Here is a 19,043-nt window from a genome sequence, read left to right on the forward strand (position 1 = left end):
TTCACATACAGAACCCTGCATAGCTAGATAAAAAGCTCTCAAGCTAAATATTGTAACTTTATTGACAACAGGACTTTAAACCCTGTTTAACATTGCACAAAGCCATTTTTGGTACACTTTTGGTACACTCATTGTTCTCATCAGAAGTATTTAAAGAAGGTGGACTATGTACATTACTTTACATTACTTTATAAAAGCTACAGTACTATATAGTAACCACTAACATAATACAAGTTAGCTAAGATGGTGTAAATGTTCTCAAATGTAGTGATATTTGTATAATAAAATGAGTCTCCTTAATCCAGATTTGTTGCTTCTCTTTGGATAAGTGGAGTTACTAAATGTGTTTAAATATTTCATCTAAGTAGTAGGCAGACAAAGGGTTGGATTTAACAAGCAGCGGATCCTGATTTCTCGCCGGAAACTTAAGTTAAGAAGCAGCGGTCGTAAGACTGCCCCTCCTTAACTTGTTCGCCACCTTTTAGGCATTTAGCGATGTTGGGCAGAGATGATTCGCTACAGCAAATCATGTCCGCCTGCATATGATAAATTGACCCCAAAATGTTATTGATAGATGTCTGTTAACATTCACTATGGGGCTAATAAAACTGTATTTGCAGCTTCAGAACCCTTCCTGGTGCAGATTTTATATTATAATATATAATATATATTATAATGTTATAAGTAATGGTCATAAGACCACTGTTTCCTAACCTCTCGGTCACCTCAGGTAGTGGATTAAAATCACTCTGGACTTATCACACCGGTTTGAATGACAACCCCTGATGTCACGTGATTGGTTGTATGAGAACAGGGGGTGGGACTTCACATGAGAGCTCTTGTGCAACCTTAAATTTCAACAGGCAATGCTACATTAGCAGTAGTGACTGGGGGTGGCCAGGTTCTCTCTCCAGGAATTTCTCCTCCTATACCTTTATAAACATACCTGTGAATCTTTTCAACTTTTAAATAGGGAATGAAAAATTCATACGTACAATGCCTTTGCTCCTGGGACAGCTTCATTCAAAAAGGAGGCGTGGCCAGCACTATTTCCTTTTCCTGTAGAGTATCCGGTCAAATGCGGGTTGAACTCAAGAAGAATATCTTTTATAATAGGAAGAAAAATAAACATCATTAAGAGAAAAAAAACTTTATACAAATACACATTGACAAAATTTTCTCTACACTCACAGATAAAGCAGAAAAAGATATAGCTTTAAAGGGGCAATAAATGAGTTTCCCTGGAAAATGTCTAATTAAGGAAAATAAAACAACATTGCCATATAAATTCCTGTTTTAAAAGCATTACAACTCTTGTTTCATTAGAAAAAATTAAATTGGGCTAGATTACAAGTGGAGCGCAAATATCGCTTTTGCTGGTTACTGACTGGTTATCGCTCCCCCGTAAACTAGCAAATATGCCCATTTAAAAAAGGCATGATAAAATAGCGCTCCACTTGTAATCTAGCTCATAGTGTTTTAGTCCACCCTTTTTGTTGCTGATTGCTGTTTCTGTAAGTACTCAGGGACAGACATAAATTAGCTCTTGCACATATGAAATGATTACTGAATTACACAGAATGAACTCTACTTTCTCTGCAAGGGGTGAAAAACCTAATATTTTAGATTGTAATTACATAAATAGCAGGTCAAATATATCATAAAATTAATTGCAAAGTCAAATATTAATCAATCATTTTATGGGAAATTACATGTTGATTAATGTCCCTTTAAGTATGCTAATATTTATCTGCAGCTTTCTAAGTGATTGGTTAGCTCAGAGCACAAGCTCATTTACATACGCTATGTCCCTAGCTGTTCATGGCACAGTGAACCAGGAACATAAATAGAATATGGTTTTCAAGAGATTTATTCCTGAACTGCTCTTGATTTGCAAAAGCTTTTCAATTGTGCTAATAAAATACCAAAATTAAAAAATTTGAATAACAAGTGCAGTGCTTAAAGGGACACTGAACCCAAATGTTTTATTTTGTGATTTAGATAGAGCATGCAATTTTAAGAAACTTTCTAAATTACTCCTATTATCAAATTTTCTTCATTCTCTTGTTATGCTTTTTTGAAAAGCAAGAATGTAATATTAGATGCCGGCCCATTTTTGGTGAACAACCTGGGTCGTCCTTGCTGATTGGACAGCACCAATAAACAAGTGCTGTCTATGCTTCTGAACCAAACATTTGCTGGCTCCTTAGCTTAGATGCCTTCTTTTTCAAATAAAGATAGCAAGAGAATGAAGAAAAACTGATAATAGAAGTAAATTAGAAAGTTGCTTAAAATTGCATGCTCTATATGAATCATGAAAGAAAAAAATTGGGTTCAGTGTCCCTTTAATTGTTGACACATTATATATTTAATGTCCCTTTAAACCACTTAGTAGATCATTGGATATCTATCACTAGTAAATTATTCTACTTTAAATAATATTATATATTATCTTTGCTGTAATTCAAAATACTACAAAGTTAATGAGAATTAGGTTTCTATTTTGTAGTTTATGCTACATTCAATAAAATCCATTCATGATAATGATAACTTAAGGAAAACACTTGCCGAAACGTAACTTAAATATTACAGAATTTAGATGCGTACCTGCCCCAAGTCAACTTCTTGTTGATTATAATCAATGGAACAGCATCTACATCAATTCTTAGTGCATAGAATCAGTTCCATAGCGAAGGAGACTGACATCACAGAACATTACGGAACAAACACATTCAAACAAAAGTAAAACAAATCCCTCTATAAACCAGTAAAATCTAACATATCTCAAAAAAAAAAACCTCTTGAAAATAGTTAAAGAAAAATAAAAAAAGACAAAATACTTCACACAGACAATTAATTAATTATGAATTCCGCATGCTGGATCAAGGTAAAAATGTCTAAAGGGACAGCCTACACCTTAGTCATCTTAAAGTCCTACTTTAGATTAAGCTACAAATAACCTCTTGCACCCTTTCTTTATCATACAGTTTATTTTAAGATGACTTGTTTCTGGTCATTTTAAAATGGCTGCAAAGCTCGCCCAGTGATGACATCACGATCCGGGCTGCATTAAACGCTTCACTAGTTACAAAAGACTCACTTATTAAATTCAACAGACTGTCAGTGCTATTCAGCAGAGTGCTTAGATGCAGCCCAGATCGTGATGTCATCAGTGGGTGGAGCAGCCATTTCAAAGTGACCAGAAACAATGGTCATTATAAAATATTTTTTTTACTGTTACTGCTGAATTTTATAGAAAGGGGTGGAGGAGGCTATTTGCAGCTTAAGATGACTAAGGGTGTAATGAAACACTGCTAACATTACTGAGTAAAATATAAATTAAAGGGACACTGAACCCAAATTTTTTTCTTTCATGATTCAGATAGAGCATGCAATTTTAAGCAACTTTCTAATTTACACCTATTATCAATTTTTCTTTGTTCTCTTGCTTTCTTTATTTGTAAAAAGAAGGCATCTAAGCTATTTTTTTGATTCAGAACCATGGAAAGCACTTGTTTATTGGTCGGTGAATGTATCCACCAATCAACAAGAACAACCCAGTTTCTTCACCAAAAATGGGCCAGCATCTAAACTTACATTCTTGCATTTCAAATAAAGATACCAAGAGAATGAAGACAATTTGATAATAGGAGTCAATTAGAAAGTTGCTTAAAATTGCATGCTCTATCTGAATCACAAAAGAAAAAAATTGGGTTCAGTGTCCCTTTAATTCATGCTCAATCAATATCTAGCATGATCTCACTGTTATGCATACAATAAATTCCATGCAAGAAACAAAGTCCAAGTAGACCTATAACAAGAAGATGGTTAGTGATAGACGTAGAAAACTTTAAACCACTCAGACAGCCTTAAATGCAATCACTGGGTAAGTCCAAACAAACAGTTCAGTGCCTGTAGTATATTTTGCAAAAAGCTGTGTATAACAAGGTCTAGTTCCCAATAGGAGCAAAGTGCTTGTCTCTGCACCCCTAGAACCTCTAATGAAGCGCATTGGCGCATGCACGAAACGCGTCAGGTATTATCTGACTGTTCACCAGCTATTGTTTGGAACTTACAAATAAACTGAGAAATCCAGCTTTTGACTGAGATCGTGTTTGCTGCTTTTTTGATCCACTATGATCTCATTGTTACAATGGGAGCTCTTACGCATGAATTAAGGCAAATCAAACCAAGGCACATTTTGTAGTGTGCAGCTACAATTCAGTGTAGAAATGTCTCCTGTATTATTGTATGGGATTGTATGGTATGATCTCAGCCAGCAGAATATTAAAATCTGAGCACAATCTTAGTTCAAAAATGTAATTATTCTTACTTGGTAAGGTAGTAACACGGTCCAGGGTAGAATCTCCTCCAATACTGAAAAATATAATACAAAAGTGTCAATAATATCTCATCAAAATAAAAAAATAAAAAATACATTAAAGGGACATGAAACCCTATTTTTTTCATGATTTAGAAAGAGCATGCAATTTTAAACAGCTTTTTAATTTACTTTTATTATGTAATTTGATTCATTCTCTTGATATCCTTTGTGTAAAAGCATAGCCAAATAGGCTCAGTAGCTGCTGATTGGTGGCTGCACATAGATACCTCGCTTGATTGGCTAACCCATGTGCATTGCTATTTCTTCAACAAAAGATCTCTAAAGGATGAAGCAAATTAGATAATAGAAGTAAATTGGAAAGTTATTTAAAATTGTGTTCTCTATGGCCTAGATTTAGAGTTCGGCGGTAAAAGGGCTGTTAACGCTCCGCGGGTTTTTTTCTGGCCGCACCATAAATTTAACTCTGGTATCGAGAGTTCAAACAAATGCTGCGTTAGGCTCCAAAAAAGGAGCGTAGAGCATTTTTACCGCAAATGCAACTCTCGATACCAGAGTTGCTTACGGACGCGGCCGGCATCAAAAACGTGCTCGTGCACGATTCTCCCATAGGAAACAATGGGGCTGTTTGAGCTGAAAAAAAACCTAACACCTGCAAAAAAGCAGCGTTCAGCTCCTAACGCAGCCCCATTGTTTCCTATGGGGAAACACCTCCTAAGTCTGCACCTAACACCCTAACATGTACCCCGAGTCTAAACACCCCTAACCTTACACTTATTAACCCCTAATCTGCCGCCCCCGCTATCGCTGACCCCTGCATTACACTTTTAACCCCTAATCTGCCGCTCCGTAAACCGCCGCCACCTACGTTATCCCTATGTACCCCTAATCTGCTGCCCTAACATCGCCGACCCCTATGTTATATTTATTAACCCCTAATCTGCCCCCCACAACGTCGCCGACACCTACCTACACTTATTAACCCCTAATCTGCCGAGCGGACCTGAGCGCTACTATAATAAAGTTATTAACCCCTAATCCGCCTCACTAACCCTATCATAAATAGTATTAACCCCTAATCTGCCCTCCCTAACATCGCCGACACCTACCTTCAATTATTAACCCCTAATCTGCCGACCGGAGCTCACCGCTATTCTAATAAATGTATTAACCCCTAAAGCTAAGTCTAACCCTAACACTAACACCCCCCTAAGTTAAATATAATTTTTATCTAACGAAATAAATTAACTCTTATTAAATAAATAATTCCTATTTAAAGCTAAATACTTACCTGTAAAATAAATCCTAATATAGCTACAATATAAATTATAATTATATTATAGCTATTTTAGGATTAATATTTATTTTACAGGCAACTTTGTAATTATTTTAACCAGGTACAATAGCTATTAAATAGTTAAGAACTATTTAATAGTTACCTAGTTAAAATAATTACAAATTTACCTGTAAAATAAATCCTAACCTAAGATATAATTAAACCTAACACTACCCTATCAATAAAATAATTAAATAAACTACCTACAATTACCTACAATTAACCTAACACTACACTATCAATAAATTAATTAAACACAATTGCTACAAATAAATAACATTAAATAAACTATCTAAAGTACAAAAAATAAAAAAGAACTAAGTTACAGAAAATAATAAAATATTTACAAACATAAGAAAAATATTACAACAATTTTAAACTAATTACACCTACTCTAAGCCCCCTAATAAAATAACAAAGCCCCCCAAAATAAAAAATTCCCTACCCTATTCTAAAATACAAATATTACAAGCTCTTTTACCTTACCAGCCCTGAACAGGGCCCTTTGCGGGGCATGCCCCAAGAATTTCAGCTCTTTTGCCTGTAAAAAAAAACATACTATACCCCCCCCCCAACATTACAACCCACCACCCACATACCCCTAATCTAACCCAAACCCCCCTTAAATAAACCTAACACTACCCCCCTGATGATCTTCCTACCTTGTCTTCACCATGCCAGGTTCACCGATCCGTCCTGGCTCCAAGATCTTCATCCAACCCAAGCGGGGGCTAGACATCCACTGAAGAAGTCCAGAAGAGGGTCCAAAGTCTTCCTCCTATCCGGCAAGAAGAGGACATCCGGACCGGCAAACATCTTCTCCAAGCGGCATCTTCTATCTTCTTCCATCCGATGACGACCGGCTCCATCTTGAAGACCTCCAGCGCGGATCCATCCTCTTCTTCCGACGACTAGACGACGAATGACGGTTCCTTTAAGGGACGTCATCCAAGATGGCGTCCCTCGAATTCCGATTGGCTGATAGGATTCTATCAGCCAATCGGAATTAAGGTAGGAATTTTCTGATTGGCTGATGGAATCAGCCAATCAGAATATAGTTCAATCCAATCAGCCAATCAGATTGAGCTCGCATTCTATTGGCTGTTCCGAGCTGGTAAGGTAAAAGAGCTTGTAATATTTGTATTTTAGAATAGGGTAGGGAATTTTTTATTTTGGGGGGCTTTGTTATTTTATTAGGGGGCTTAGAGTAGGTGTAATTAGTTTAAAATTGTTGTAATATTTTTCTTATGTTTGTAAATATTTTATTATTTTCTGTAACTTAGTTCTTTTTTATTTTTTGTACTTTAGATAGTTTATTTAATGTTATTTATTTGTAGCAATTGTGTTTAATTAATTTATTGATAGTGTAGTGTTAGTTTAATTGTAGGTAATTGTAGGTAGTTTATTTAATTATTTTATTGATAGGGTAGTGTTAGGTTTAATTATATCTTAGGTTAGGATTTATTTTACAGGTAAATTTGTAATTATTTTAACTAGGTAACTATTAAATAGTTCTTAACTATTTAATAGCTATTGTACCTGGTTAAAATAATTACAAAGTTGCCTGTAAAATAAATATTAATCCTAAAATAGCTATAATATAATTATAATTTATATTGTAGCTATATTAGGATTTATTTTACAGGTAAGTATTTAGCTTTAAATAGGAATTATTTATTTAATAAGAGTTAATTTATTTCGTTAGATAAAAATTATATTTAACTTAGGGGGGTGTTAGTGTTAGGGTTAGACTTAGCTTTAGGGGTTAATACATTTATTAGAATAGCGGTGAGCTCCGGTCGGCAGATTAGGGGTTAATAATTGAAGGTAGGTGTCGGCGATGTTAGGGAGGGCAGATTAGGGGTTAATACTATTTATGATAGGGTTAGTGAGGCGGATTAGGGGTTAATAACTTTATTATAGTAGCGCTCAGGTCCGCTCGGCAGATTAGGGGTTAATAAGTGTAGGTAGGTGTCGGCGACGTTGTGGGGGGCAGATTAGGGGTTAATAAATATAACATAGGGGTCGGCGATGTTAGGGGTAGCAGATTAGGGGTACATAGGGATAACGTAGGTGGCGGCGATTTGCGGTCGGAAGATTAGGGGTTAATTATTTTAAGTAGCTTGCGGCGACGTTGTGGGGGGCAAGTTAGGGGTTAATAGATATAATACAGGGGTCGGCGGTGTTAGGGGCAGCAGATTAGGGGTACATAAGTATAACGTAGGTGGCGGTCGGCAGATTAGGGGTTAAAAATTTTAATCGAGTGGCGGCGATGTGGGGGGACCTCGGTTTAGGGGTACATAGGTAGTTTATGGGTGTTAGTGTACTTTAGGGTACAGTAGTTAAGAGCTTTATAAACCGGCGTTAGCCAGAAAGCTCTTAACTCCTGCTATTTTCAGGCGGCTGGAATCTTGTCGTTAGAGCTCTAACGCTCACTGCAGAAACGACTCTAAATACCAGCGTTAGAAAGATCCCATTGAAAAGATAGGCTACGCAAATGGCGTAGGGGGATCTGCGGTATGGAAAAGTCGCGGCTGAAAAGTGAGCGTTAGACCCTTTAATCACTGACTCCAAATACCAGCGGGCGCCCAAAACCAGCGTTAGGAGCCTCTAACGCTGGTTTTGACGGCTACCGCCGAACTCTAAATCTAGGCCTATGTGAATCATGAAAGAAAAAAATTGGGTTTCAAGTTCCTTTAATTAAAATTAGAGAAATGATATGTAGAGTAAAATGTTGTTGAATTAACCTGAATACCCATGTATGCTTTCTTGATTTGGCCTGATTATTGATAACTTCCTTATGCTTACTTGATGTCTAAATACTTGAGTATGCCTGTTTCACTTGACTGTACTCACTGGACACAACTACATTTTAATCTCTCTCTAAATGAATACATGTGTATTACTCATACTCTGCTGTTTATCGGATTGCACTTATTGGGAAGTGCTACAGTTTAACCTCTTGCTGCTAGAATTTTTGTGTCTGTATTACTCATACTCTGCTACAGTTTAACCTCTTGCTGCTAGAATGTCTGTGTCTGTATTACTCATACTCTGCTACAGTTTAACCTCTTGCTGCTAGAATTTCTGTGTCTGTATTACTCATACTCTGCTACAGTTTAACCTCTTGCTGCTAGAATTTTTGTGTCTGTATTACTCATACTCTGCTACAGTTTAACCTCTTGCTGCTAGAATTTCTGTGTCTGTATTACTCATACTCTGCTACAGTTTAACCTCTTGCTGCTAGAATTTCTGTGTCTGTATTACTCATACTCTGCTACAGTTTAACCTCTTGCTGCTAGAATTTCTGTGTCTGTATTACTCATACTCTGCTACAGTTTAACCTCTTGCTGCTAGAATTTCTGTGTCTGTATTACTCATACTCTGCTACAGTTTAACCTCTTACTGCTAGAATTTCTGTGTCTGTATTACTCATACTCTGCTACAGTTTAACCTCTTGCTGCTAGAATTTCTGTGTCTGTATTACTCATACTCTGCTACAGTTTAACCTCTTGCTGCTAGAATTTCTGTGTCTGTATTACTCATACTCTGCTACAGTTTAACCTCTTGCTGCTAGAATTTCTGTGTCTGTATTACTCATACTCTGCTACAGTTTAACCTCTTGCTGCTAGAATTTCTGTGTCTGTATTACTCATACTCTGCTACAGTTTAACCTCTTGCTGCTAGAATTTCGGTATCTGTATTACTCATACTCTGCTACAGTTTAACCTCTTGCTGCTAGAATTTCTGTGTCTGTATTACTCATACTCTGCTACAGTTTAACCTCTTGCTGCTAGAATTTCATTATCTGTATTACTCATACTCTGCTACAGTTTAACCTCTTGCTGCTAGAATTTCGGTATCTGTATTACTCATACTCTGCTACAGTTTAACCTCTTGCTGCTAGAATTTCAGTATCTGTATTACTCATACTCTGCTACAGTTTAACCTCTTGCTGCTAGAATTTCAGTGTCTGTATTACTCATACTCTGCTACAGTTTAACCTCTTGCTGCTAGAATTTCAGTGTCTGTATTACTCATACTCTGCTACAGTTTAACCTCTTGCTGCTAGAATTTCTGTGTCTGTATTACTCATACTCTGCTACAGTTTAACCTCTTGCTGCTAGAATTTCTGTGTCTGTATTACTCATACTCTGCTACAGTTTAACCTCTTGCTGCTAGAATTTCTGTGTCTGTATTACTCATTCTCTGCTACAGTTTAACCTCTTGCTGCTAGAATTTCTGTGTCTGTATTACTCATACTCTGCTACAGTTTAACCTCTTGCTGCTAGAATTTCTGTGTCTGTATTACTCATACTCTGCTACAGTTTAACCTCTTGCTGCTAGAATTTCTGTGTCTGTATGACTCATACTCTGCTACAGTTTAACCTCTTGCTGCTAGAATTTCTGTGTCTGTATTACTCATACTCTGCTACAGTTTAACCTCTTGCTGCTAGAATTTCTGTGTCTGTATTACTCATACTCTGCTACAGTTTAACCTCTTGCTGCTAGAATTTCTGTGTCTGTATTACTCATACTCTGCTACAGTTTAACCTCTTGCTGCTAGAATTTCAGTATCTGTATTACTCATACTCTGCTACAGTTTAACCTCTTGCTGCTAGAATTTCGGTGTCTGTATTACTCATACTCTGCTACAGTTTAACCTCTTGCTGCTAGAATTTCAGTATCTGTATTACTCATACTCTGCTGTTTATCGGATTGCACTTATTGGGAAGTGCTACAGTTTAACCTCTTGCTACTAGAATTTCGGTATCTGTATTACTTTCCATCCTGCATTTGCTCTTAACCCTCTGGAAACGTTTGATCTTGCCTTGCACCAACATTTTATTATTGCACTATTGTGTGCATATAATGTTTTGTTTAACTCTTACAAAATGGTTAAATATATAGAGGCCCATTTATCAATCTCTGTATGTAGCTTGAGGGCCCGTGTTTGTGGCGAGTCTTCAGACTCGCCAGAAACAGCAGTTATGAAGCAGCGGTCTAAAGACTGCTGCACCATAACCCTGTCCGCTTGCTCTGATGAGGCTGAGAGAGATCGCCACAATTCAACCAGATTGAGTACTATCGGGTTTATTGACACCCCCCTGCTGGCAGCCGATTGGCCACGAGTCTGCAGGAGGCGGCGTTACACCAGCAACTCACAAGAGCTGCTGGTGCAATGCTGAATACAGAGAGCGAGCGTATTGCTCTCCGCATTCAGCGATGTCTGTCGGACCTGATCCGCACTGTCGGATCAGGTCCGACAGACATTTGATAAATAGGCCTCATAGTTTAAGTCTACCTAGGTATTCTTTTCAACAAATGATGCCAAGAAAAAAAAGCAATTTTAATGATAGAAGTAAAGCATGATCTGAATTATTAAAGTTACATTTTTACTTTTAATAACCATTTAAAATACTTTAATGTACAGAAATGAACTCCAGTAAATTTGAACGGCATCCACAATTTCTGCAATACAAGAGTCTACCTCCCCAGAAAATATTAGGCCTGTTTGTTAAGGGATCCAAAGGTTCTTCAAATGTAACATTTTTATTACAATTCTAAAATGTTTAACATGAACAACTAACTATAAACATAGTTTAACTCAATATTAAATAACCCAACAATAGTCTCTCAACTTTCCATCACTTAAAGGGACACTGAACCCAATTGTTTTCTTTCATGATTCAGATAGAGCATGACATTTTAAGCAACTTTCTAATTTACTCCTATTACCAATTTTTCTTTGTTCTCTTGCTATCTTTATTTTAAAAGCAGGAATGTAAATCTTAGCAGCCAGCCCACTTTAGGTTCAGCACCATGGATAGCGCTTGCTTATTGGAGGCTTACATTTACCCACCAATAAGCAAGCACAACCCAGGTTCTCAACCAAAAATGTGCCGGCTCCTATGCATCACATTCCTGCTTTTTAAATAAAGATAGCAAGAGAACGAAGAAAAATTCATAATAGGAGTAAGTTGCTTAAAATGTCATGCTCTCTCTGAATCATGAAAGAAACAAATTGGGTTTAGTGTTCCTTTAAGCTGGTGAGATTAATGCGCCTGATTAATGTTTTGACACTTTCTGGCAATAAGGGGTTTATCGCGGGTGTTTGCAGTCGTCTGCCTTACTGCTGGTATTACGAGTTGAAAGTAAACTCGATCGCTTGAGCGCAATCGCAATTTATGCTAGAATGATTACAGCGTCCTCAGAGCTCTAGTTAATTGTTTCGCAAAACAAAAAAGTGGCACAAAACACATCAAAAATACGTTACAAAGTACAGTTACACTTATAAAAACACCATCTAATAAAAATTATTCGCGCAAACGTTATAAGGGCTTAAAGATACGAGGTCTCAGGTGTTAGAGAAAAAAGCCATGCAAAGGGTTTTAAAGGGACAGTATATTATAAAATAGTTTTCCCTTTAATGTGTTTCCAATTACTTTTTTTACCAGCTGCAGAGTATAAAATGTATGAGATTTGTTTATTTGTGTATATTAAATAGCTAATTTTGTGTTTTGAAGCCACAACCTAATATAATGGGTTGAACTTGTAGGTATAATCAGATCTCATTACTTTATCACATTGTGTACATATACTTGCTTCTTTATCTTATATCTGTCCATAAACCAATACCCAATACTTGGAGAGAACAATGGAAAATAAAAATATTACCTTATCTCTTCTATATCCCACTGGGAGTGTACTTTCTTCTACTGGCTGTGTAAACACAGCTTGGCCTTGAGGCCAAAAACTTTCAGGATGGATGGGGATACCACAGGCTAAATCAACTATTTCAAATGCCAATATATTAAAACACTCCAGCAGGTAAAGTGGATCATTGGGAACAAATTAAAAGGGAGAACATTTTTGAGTAAACTGTCCCTTTAACATAGAGCTACATACATATACATATCTTAAGTATACATATGCATTTTTATGTTTTTATACTCTATGTATTTACAGACATATATACACATATAAACACATAAATTCATATGTAAACAAATAGACATATATTGGAGCCCTTTGCAGTTCAATAGAGGAAAACGTGTAAAAGCATATTTATGCAATATTTATATTTAATACATGTTTTAACTATGTATTTACTGTAAATATTTCACATTTCAAACAGTTTACTTTCAACAACTCATAATGTCAGCGCAACATGACAAGCACAAAAAACATACTACTAGCAGTTAACGCTCGAGCAGGAGCATTAAATAGCGGTCCACTTGTAATCGGACCTAAAATGTTTTAGGATACCACCTTTCTGGTATCCAACAGGAGTCTACCTACACTCTGGTGACAATGTGGCTTGTGTGATTCCTACACAGGTGACTCTGGCTATAATGTTTCCATGGCGATATTGTAGGTGTAATATTTTGGCAAACACATGTGACAATGATGGATGTGATAGTTAGGGCTGACACAACCCATTCTATGACCACCTTTTATTTCATGCTCTAAATGGAGGGTGGCCTTTTTGATCTTATACTAAACAGTCCCCAGAATCCATTTTCATATTTACCTCCAGGACATGCCTCTGTACTCCGTAAACACATCAAGGACATCTTGTGGTTTTGAGGCAATGCCATTCCCAGCCTGCAACAAAGTGACAATAATAAACACCTTACAGCTTCACAGCTCATACGATTTATAAAGAGGGAAGAGGGCCTTCTGGGTCAAAGGGAGGAGGTAGTTTGCAAGGTAAGTAAATTATTGAACACCTCACTATGTGTATGTGATTCTCTTTCATATACAGAAACATGGGGTACACACCTTAGTGAGATACACAGCTATTAAAGTACATTTTGTCTTTAGAGAATCCCATGAAGGACCTTACAGCTGACAAATTTTATCTTAGAATCTCGTATGCGCGGCGAACTTTAGAGAATTGTGGCCATAGCGTTGTTAAACATTCTGAAACTCACGGTTAATGAATCCCCAACTGCTGCCACAACTGTTATATCAGCAGGTCTCAGGGCATGAACTGAAAAGAAGAGAGAAAACAACACAATTAAAAACAAACTGATTAGATACCTGGCCATAGAGTAGTTAAAAAAGCCTTTTTGAAGGCATCTCACTTTATTGTTCGGAGATTGCCTTAAAGTCAATAACCAATCAAAAACTAGCATTTACCACTAGGGTTGCCAGGTGTCCAGTATTCAACTAAAAAGGGACATTTTAAAATGTATTAACAGTTTTTTGTTAAATGGATATTCCTGTACATAGAAAAAAAAATGTGTTCACTTGAGTTGTGTCACTGTCCACCAATATAGCCATGGGAAATCTGCTTAATAACCAGTGACCAATCAGTCCTTAAAGGGACAGTGTAGTCAAAATTAAACTTCCATGATTCAGGTAGAACATGCAATTTAAAACAACTTTCCAATTTACTTATATTATCTAATTTGCTTCTTCTCTTAATATACTTTGTTGAAAAGCATATTTAAATAGACTTAGTAGCTGCTGATTGGTAGCTGCACACAGATGTCTCGTGTAATTGGCTCACCCATGTGCATTGCTGTTTCTTAAGCAAAGGATATCTAAAAAATGAAACAAATTAGATACTAGAAGTAAATTGTACTTTTATTTAAAATTTTATTCTCTACCTGAATTATAAAATACAATTTTGGAGTTTCATGTCACTTTAAGGTCCAGGTGGACTTCCTGTAGTTTCAAAATTAAAAATGAACAGCTTTCACATTTTTATATAGTGCTCTTTCACATATAGAAATGTTAAGAGTTTTCTTTCGCTTTATTTAAGTTCCTAGATCAGCATTGTGCCATGTAGATGACTGTGATGTCATATATGGGTACAACTTTAAATAGCACATTACAAAGTCATACTAGGGTTAGTTAACACTATTTTTCTTTAAAGGTTTTATGTTTCTCTAATATGATAGCATCCCACACCACCATTTACCTACAATATCTAATGTTATACAATGCTAAATTGCCATGACAACCTTTTCAGGAAACAAAATGGCAGCCAAATATACAGTAATAGTTGAGAGAAATGGTTATATTAGTTTTATTACCAGAGGTAGGTATTGCAGGTGACGGAGCTTTGTCAGCACACAGAAGTTTGCTTCCATGAACCTAATAAAGAAAGAAAGAGCAGATGAATCAGTGCAATAAAAACCTTAAAGTCAGCAGCAACAGAATCTGCAGAACATTATCAGCCCTGAGTTAGCCTAGTGTAGACATGTTCTGAGGCAATGCAGAGTCTACTGTTTGAACTTTACATTTTTTCTTTGATGATTCAAATAGAGCAGCAATTTTAAGCAACTTTCTTATTTACTTCTGTTATAATTTTTTCTTCATTCTCTTGGTATCTTTATTTGAAAAGGCAGGAATGTAAGCTTACAAGCCAGGCCCATTTTTGGTTCAGAAGCCTGGATATTGCTTGTTTATTGCTGGCTACATTTAGCCACCAATCAGCAAGCTGTACCCAGGTGCTGGACCAAAGACAGGCCAGCTCGCGACCTTATATTCTTGCTTTGTTTTACAGCAGAGGATAATTCATAACTGTTCCCTATAGTTGATAGGGTCATGTGGATTATAATTTACATTATTGCCATTGCTCTCTGAGACCCTTCATATTAAAGATGGCGAGAAGCGGGGGATGCAGAGTTTGCTTTAGGGCTATGCTATTGCAAAAAGAAAACAGTCTTCTTTGTTCCGAATATCATAATGATAGTATGGCATGATTTACCAGATTATTTAGCAGAGGGAGAAGTCTGAGACCTTAAAAGGACATGAAACCAAATATTTTTCCTGCATGGTTCATGGTACAGAATACAATTTTGAACAAATTTTCAATTTACTCCTATTATAAAATTTGCTTCCTTTCCTTCTCTTTGTATCATTTGTTGAAGGAGCAGCAATGCACTACTAGGAGCTAGCTGAACACATGTGAGCCAATGAAAAGAAGCACCAGTTAGCAGCTAGCTCCAAGTAGTGTACTGCTGCTTCAAGCCCTAACTAGTTATGCTTTTCAACAAAGGATACCAAAATAACAAAGCAAATTAAATAACAGAAGCACTTTGGAAAGTTGTTCAAAATGACATGCTCTGGGGCCGATTTATCAATCTCTGTCTGACATGATACACTGTAGCGTATCATGTCCAACAGATATCGCTGAATGCCGACAGCATACGCTGTCGGCATTTAACATTGCACAAGCAGTTCTGGTGAACTGCTTGTGCAATGCCGCCCCCTGCAGATTCGCCGCTAGCAGGGGGTGTCAATCAACCCAATCGTATAGGATCTGGTGGATTGTTGTCCGCAGCCTCAGAGGCAGTGGACCAGTTAAGGAGCAGCGGTCTTAAGACTGAAGGCTTGCGCGGAAACAGGGGCATCTGGGGACATTCGGCACTTGATAAATTGGCCCCTCTATCTGAATCACAAATGTTTAATTTTCACTTTATTGTCCCTTTAACATAGGAGACTCTAACCAAATTTGTCACCAAGTGATGTACCAAGGGTAGGGGTAGTACTGTTGGGGGTAATTATTTTCTACTGCACCTCGTTCATTACTGTAGCACCCCCAAATCTGCCCTGTATTTGCACGGTAGTGCCTTTTTACTTATCTGGTGCTTTATGCAGAGCAAAAAGGGAGAACGGGGATTAAAATAAAAACTAAGTTAGAAATAGTTAGTTGAAGATAATGTCTTGACCCCATTTGTACCCCCTGTACCTTTGACATTTTGCTGTAACAAATGTTATGCTTTACCCTCATTGGTCAGTAGTGCGTAAAAGCACTAAAAGAAGGAGCAGCACACATGCAGAATAAAGGGCAATGAAATATTAAAAATAAAGACTATAACAAGTTCAAATAAAACTAGCGGTATTGTCAATTAGTGCGTGTGGAGAGCAGAAAAACCCAAACCCTGAGCATAGAAATAAAATAATAACAGGAGGCAGTTGCTTGTTGTACACATGAGCTGTGGTGGTCAAAATAATAATGCAAGTAGGTTCCATGGGGAGTTCCATTATAACTGTATCACACCTGGGAAACCCATAAAAACAAGCTGGTAGCAAGAAGCATTGAGGATTAAATGCAATCAGCTAACAGGTTACTGTTTCAGAGAAAATGTGATATGAGGAGAAAGACAGACAACTCCAGGGGGCACTGGCAGATTACACTTACTGTATCTGGGGTGATGGTTGGGTAGGTGTAGTTACTGTTCTTCGCCGTCTTCACAAACGGATCACTCTGAAATGATACAGAGCTAGTGAGAAGAATGCTCAGTTTTGTTAAACACAAAAGATTATATAGATTTTTTTTTATTTTACTGCTCTTCTCTGTAATTGCTCTTTCCCCAAGAACCAAGGGTAAACAATGCTACTGTTGCAGCTCCGCAGAAGGTTACCTGTGCTGGGCAGTGTATAGAGATGTTTTCATCAAGTTTCTGATTATCCGTTTTCTGGCCAACAGGTTCCAGCTACAAGAAACAAAGAGGTAAGAACAGAGAAAGTTATTAAATAGAATAATACAAATGAATCATAATACTGTTATTTTTTCTAAAAACTAAACCTATTTTTTTTTTTAAAATGTAACTAAAGTTTCTGGACAAAACTTGAAACAAGGGAAGGCTTATCAGGTTTACGTGTATTGGGGAACCGTGCAAAGCTACACTTATCATGTTCTTTAGCTATAGGATAACTGTTTAGTAGCCCAAGGAGGCGCCAGTGCAACTCTGGCAGCCAAACAATTAGTAGTTGGGGCTTTTCTGGGTGAAGGATCCACTTTCTCTAAGGGAACCTCAGTGTCTCATCATTTTACTTGGAAAACTATAAGAAGCATTGGCAGTTTCCTTTGGTTTCCTTAAAATAGAAATTCTTCCCAACACACCACTATAAAAGCAGAATAAAGAGAGGCCAGGAGGGTATCTGTCACTAACTGTATGGGTATTTATACAGTTCAGGAGAAGATATGTTTGCTAACATAATTACAGACATAAACATATGTTTAGGGTGAGTTTCTATATTATGTTTGCTCCTATATGACTATATTGCATATATCTTTATAACTACACACTGCCAGGGCTCACGTATACACAGTTGTTAGTTTACTCTCTTACAAACACTTACCATGTTCTTCCATAGGCCGCGAGCACCTTGTGCATGAGCTTTTTCACCAAAATGGAAGCAGTCTGGAGCCATAAAGGATCTGTCAGGGATCCCATCCTGAAGGTAGAAATAGTGTTACATTTAATATATCCCATATGCATAATAGGATTTCACATTATTTTACTTTCTGCAATTCTCTGTTTGCGTCTGAGACTGAGAGCTATACATGGCATATGCCCTGGTCCCCTTTAATGAGATTAATTACAGCGTATCATAATTACTAGCATCATCTAACATTAACATTCGAAAACTGACTTACACTCTCCCACTTTGCCTCATATGCTTACAAATAACACCATGTTAGTATCAGCATTTGTTACACCATTTGCATATTTTCATACTTTTGTATTTATTGTTCCAATATCATATTTGACAGGCATTAAACAGGCTTTTGATGTCTGCTTTAGCTGGTGCTACTACACAAACATAGAATTTGACCGTAGGAAACAACCAAAAAGGCTATGAAGTCTACCCAAATGACATGCAGTGGCGGCTACTGAATTTTGAAAATGGTGGGGCGCTTGACCACACCCCTTTATTAAAGCCACACCCAGATGGCTCCACCCATTTAAACTAGTGTACTCTAGACGAGCCTTATGCGTGTCCCAGGCATTTTTTTATTATTTTACAGTCCTTGTGTTTGAACACAGTTTGCATAGTACTGCCTTACTGTTCAATACAACATTACATTGCACTACTTTTTCATGCACTGACTGTATCTTATATATTTGGGTCATAAGCAGAGCTAATCATAGGCTGCAGATTAGTTTGTATAGTCCTGTATTTGTGTACAAGCTATCTGTGAAGATTAAATATAATACATGGTAGTGACAAACTTTAATACTAACTGTAGTGCATAAGGATTACTCTATCCTTGACCTCTGCACTGAATGTTCTTAGAGGAATTTTTTTTCTTTTATGATTCAGATAGATAGAGCATACTTCTGTTATCAAATTTGCTTCATTCTCTTGGTATTGTTTCTTGAAGAAGCAACAATGCACTACTGGGAGCTAGCTAAATGCATCGGTAAGCCAATCACAAGAGGCAAATATGTGCAGTCTCCAATCATCAGCTAGCTCCCGCCTAGGTATGCTTTTCAACAAATGATACAAAGAGAACAAAGAACATTAGATAAAATGAGTAAATTGGAAAGCTGTTTAATATTGTATATTCTTTCACATTCATAAATGAAAAAAAAATTGGGTTTAATTTTCCTTTAA

At 37.0% G+C, this 19,043-nt stretch overlaps 1 protein-coding gene across 1 annotated transcript in view; it reads right to left on the reverse strand.

Moving 5' to 3' along the window:
* Window positions 1-19,043, reverse strand: part of PLB1 (phospholipase B1) — a 185,362-nt gene that overhangs the window by 71,839 nt on the left and 94,480 nt on the right. Inside the window, exons 34-41 of the mRNA XM_053712807.1 lie at window positions 17,784-17,879; window positions 17,063-17,134; window positions 16,840-16,905; window positions 14,726-14,786; window positions 13,616-13,674; window positions 13,213-13,286; window positions 4,334-4,377; window positions 996-1,104 (exon numbers count right to left, since the gene is read on the reverse strand). Of these exons, the coding sequence (XP_053568782.1) occupies window positions 996-1,104; window positions 4,334-4,377; window positions 13,213-13,286; window positions 13,616-13,674; window positions 14,726-14,786; window positions 16,840-16,905; window positions 17,063-17,134; window positions 17,784-17,879 (581 nt within the window). The remainder of the gene's footprint in view (window positions 1-995; window positions 1,105-4,333; window positions 4,378-13,212; window positions 13,287-13,615; window positions 13,675-14,725; window positions 14,787-16,839; window positions 16,906-17,062; window positions 17,135-17,783; window positions 17,880-19,043) is intronic.

Source organism: Bombina bombina, chromosome 4, assembly GCF_027579735.1.
Source record: "Bombina bombina isolate aBomBom1 chromosome 4, aBomBom1.pri, whole genome shotgun sequence".
Lineage (NCBI taxonomy): Eukaryota > Metazoa > Chordata > Amphibia > Anura > Bombinatoridae > Bombina > Bombina bombina.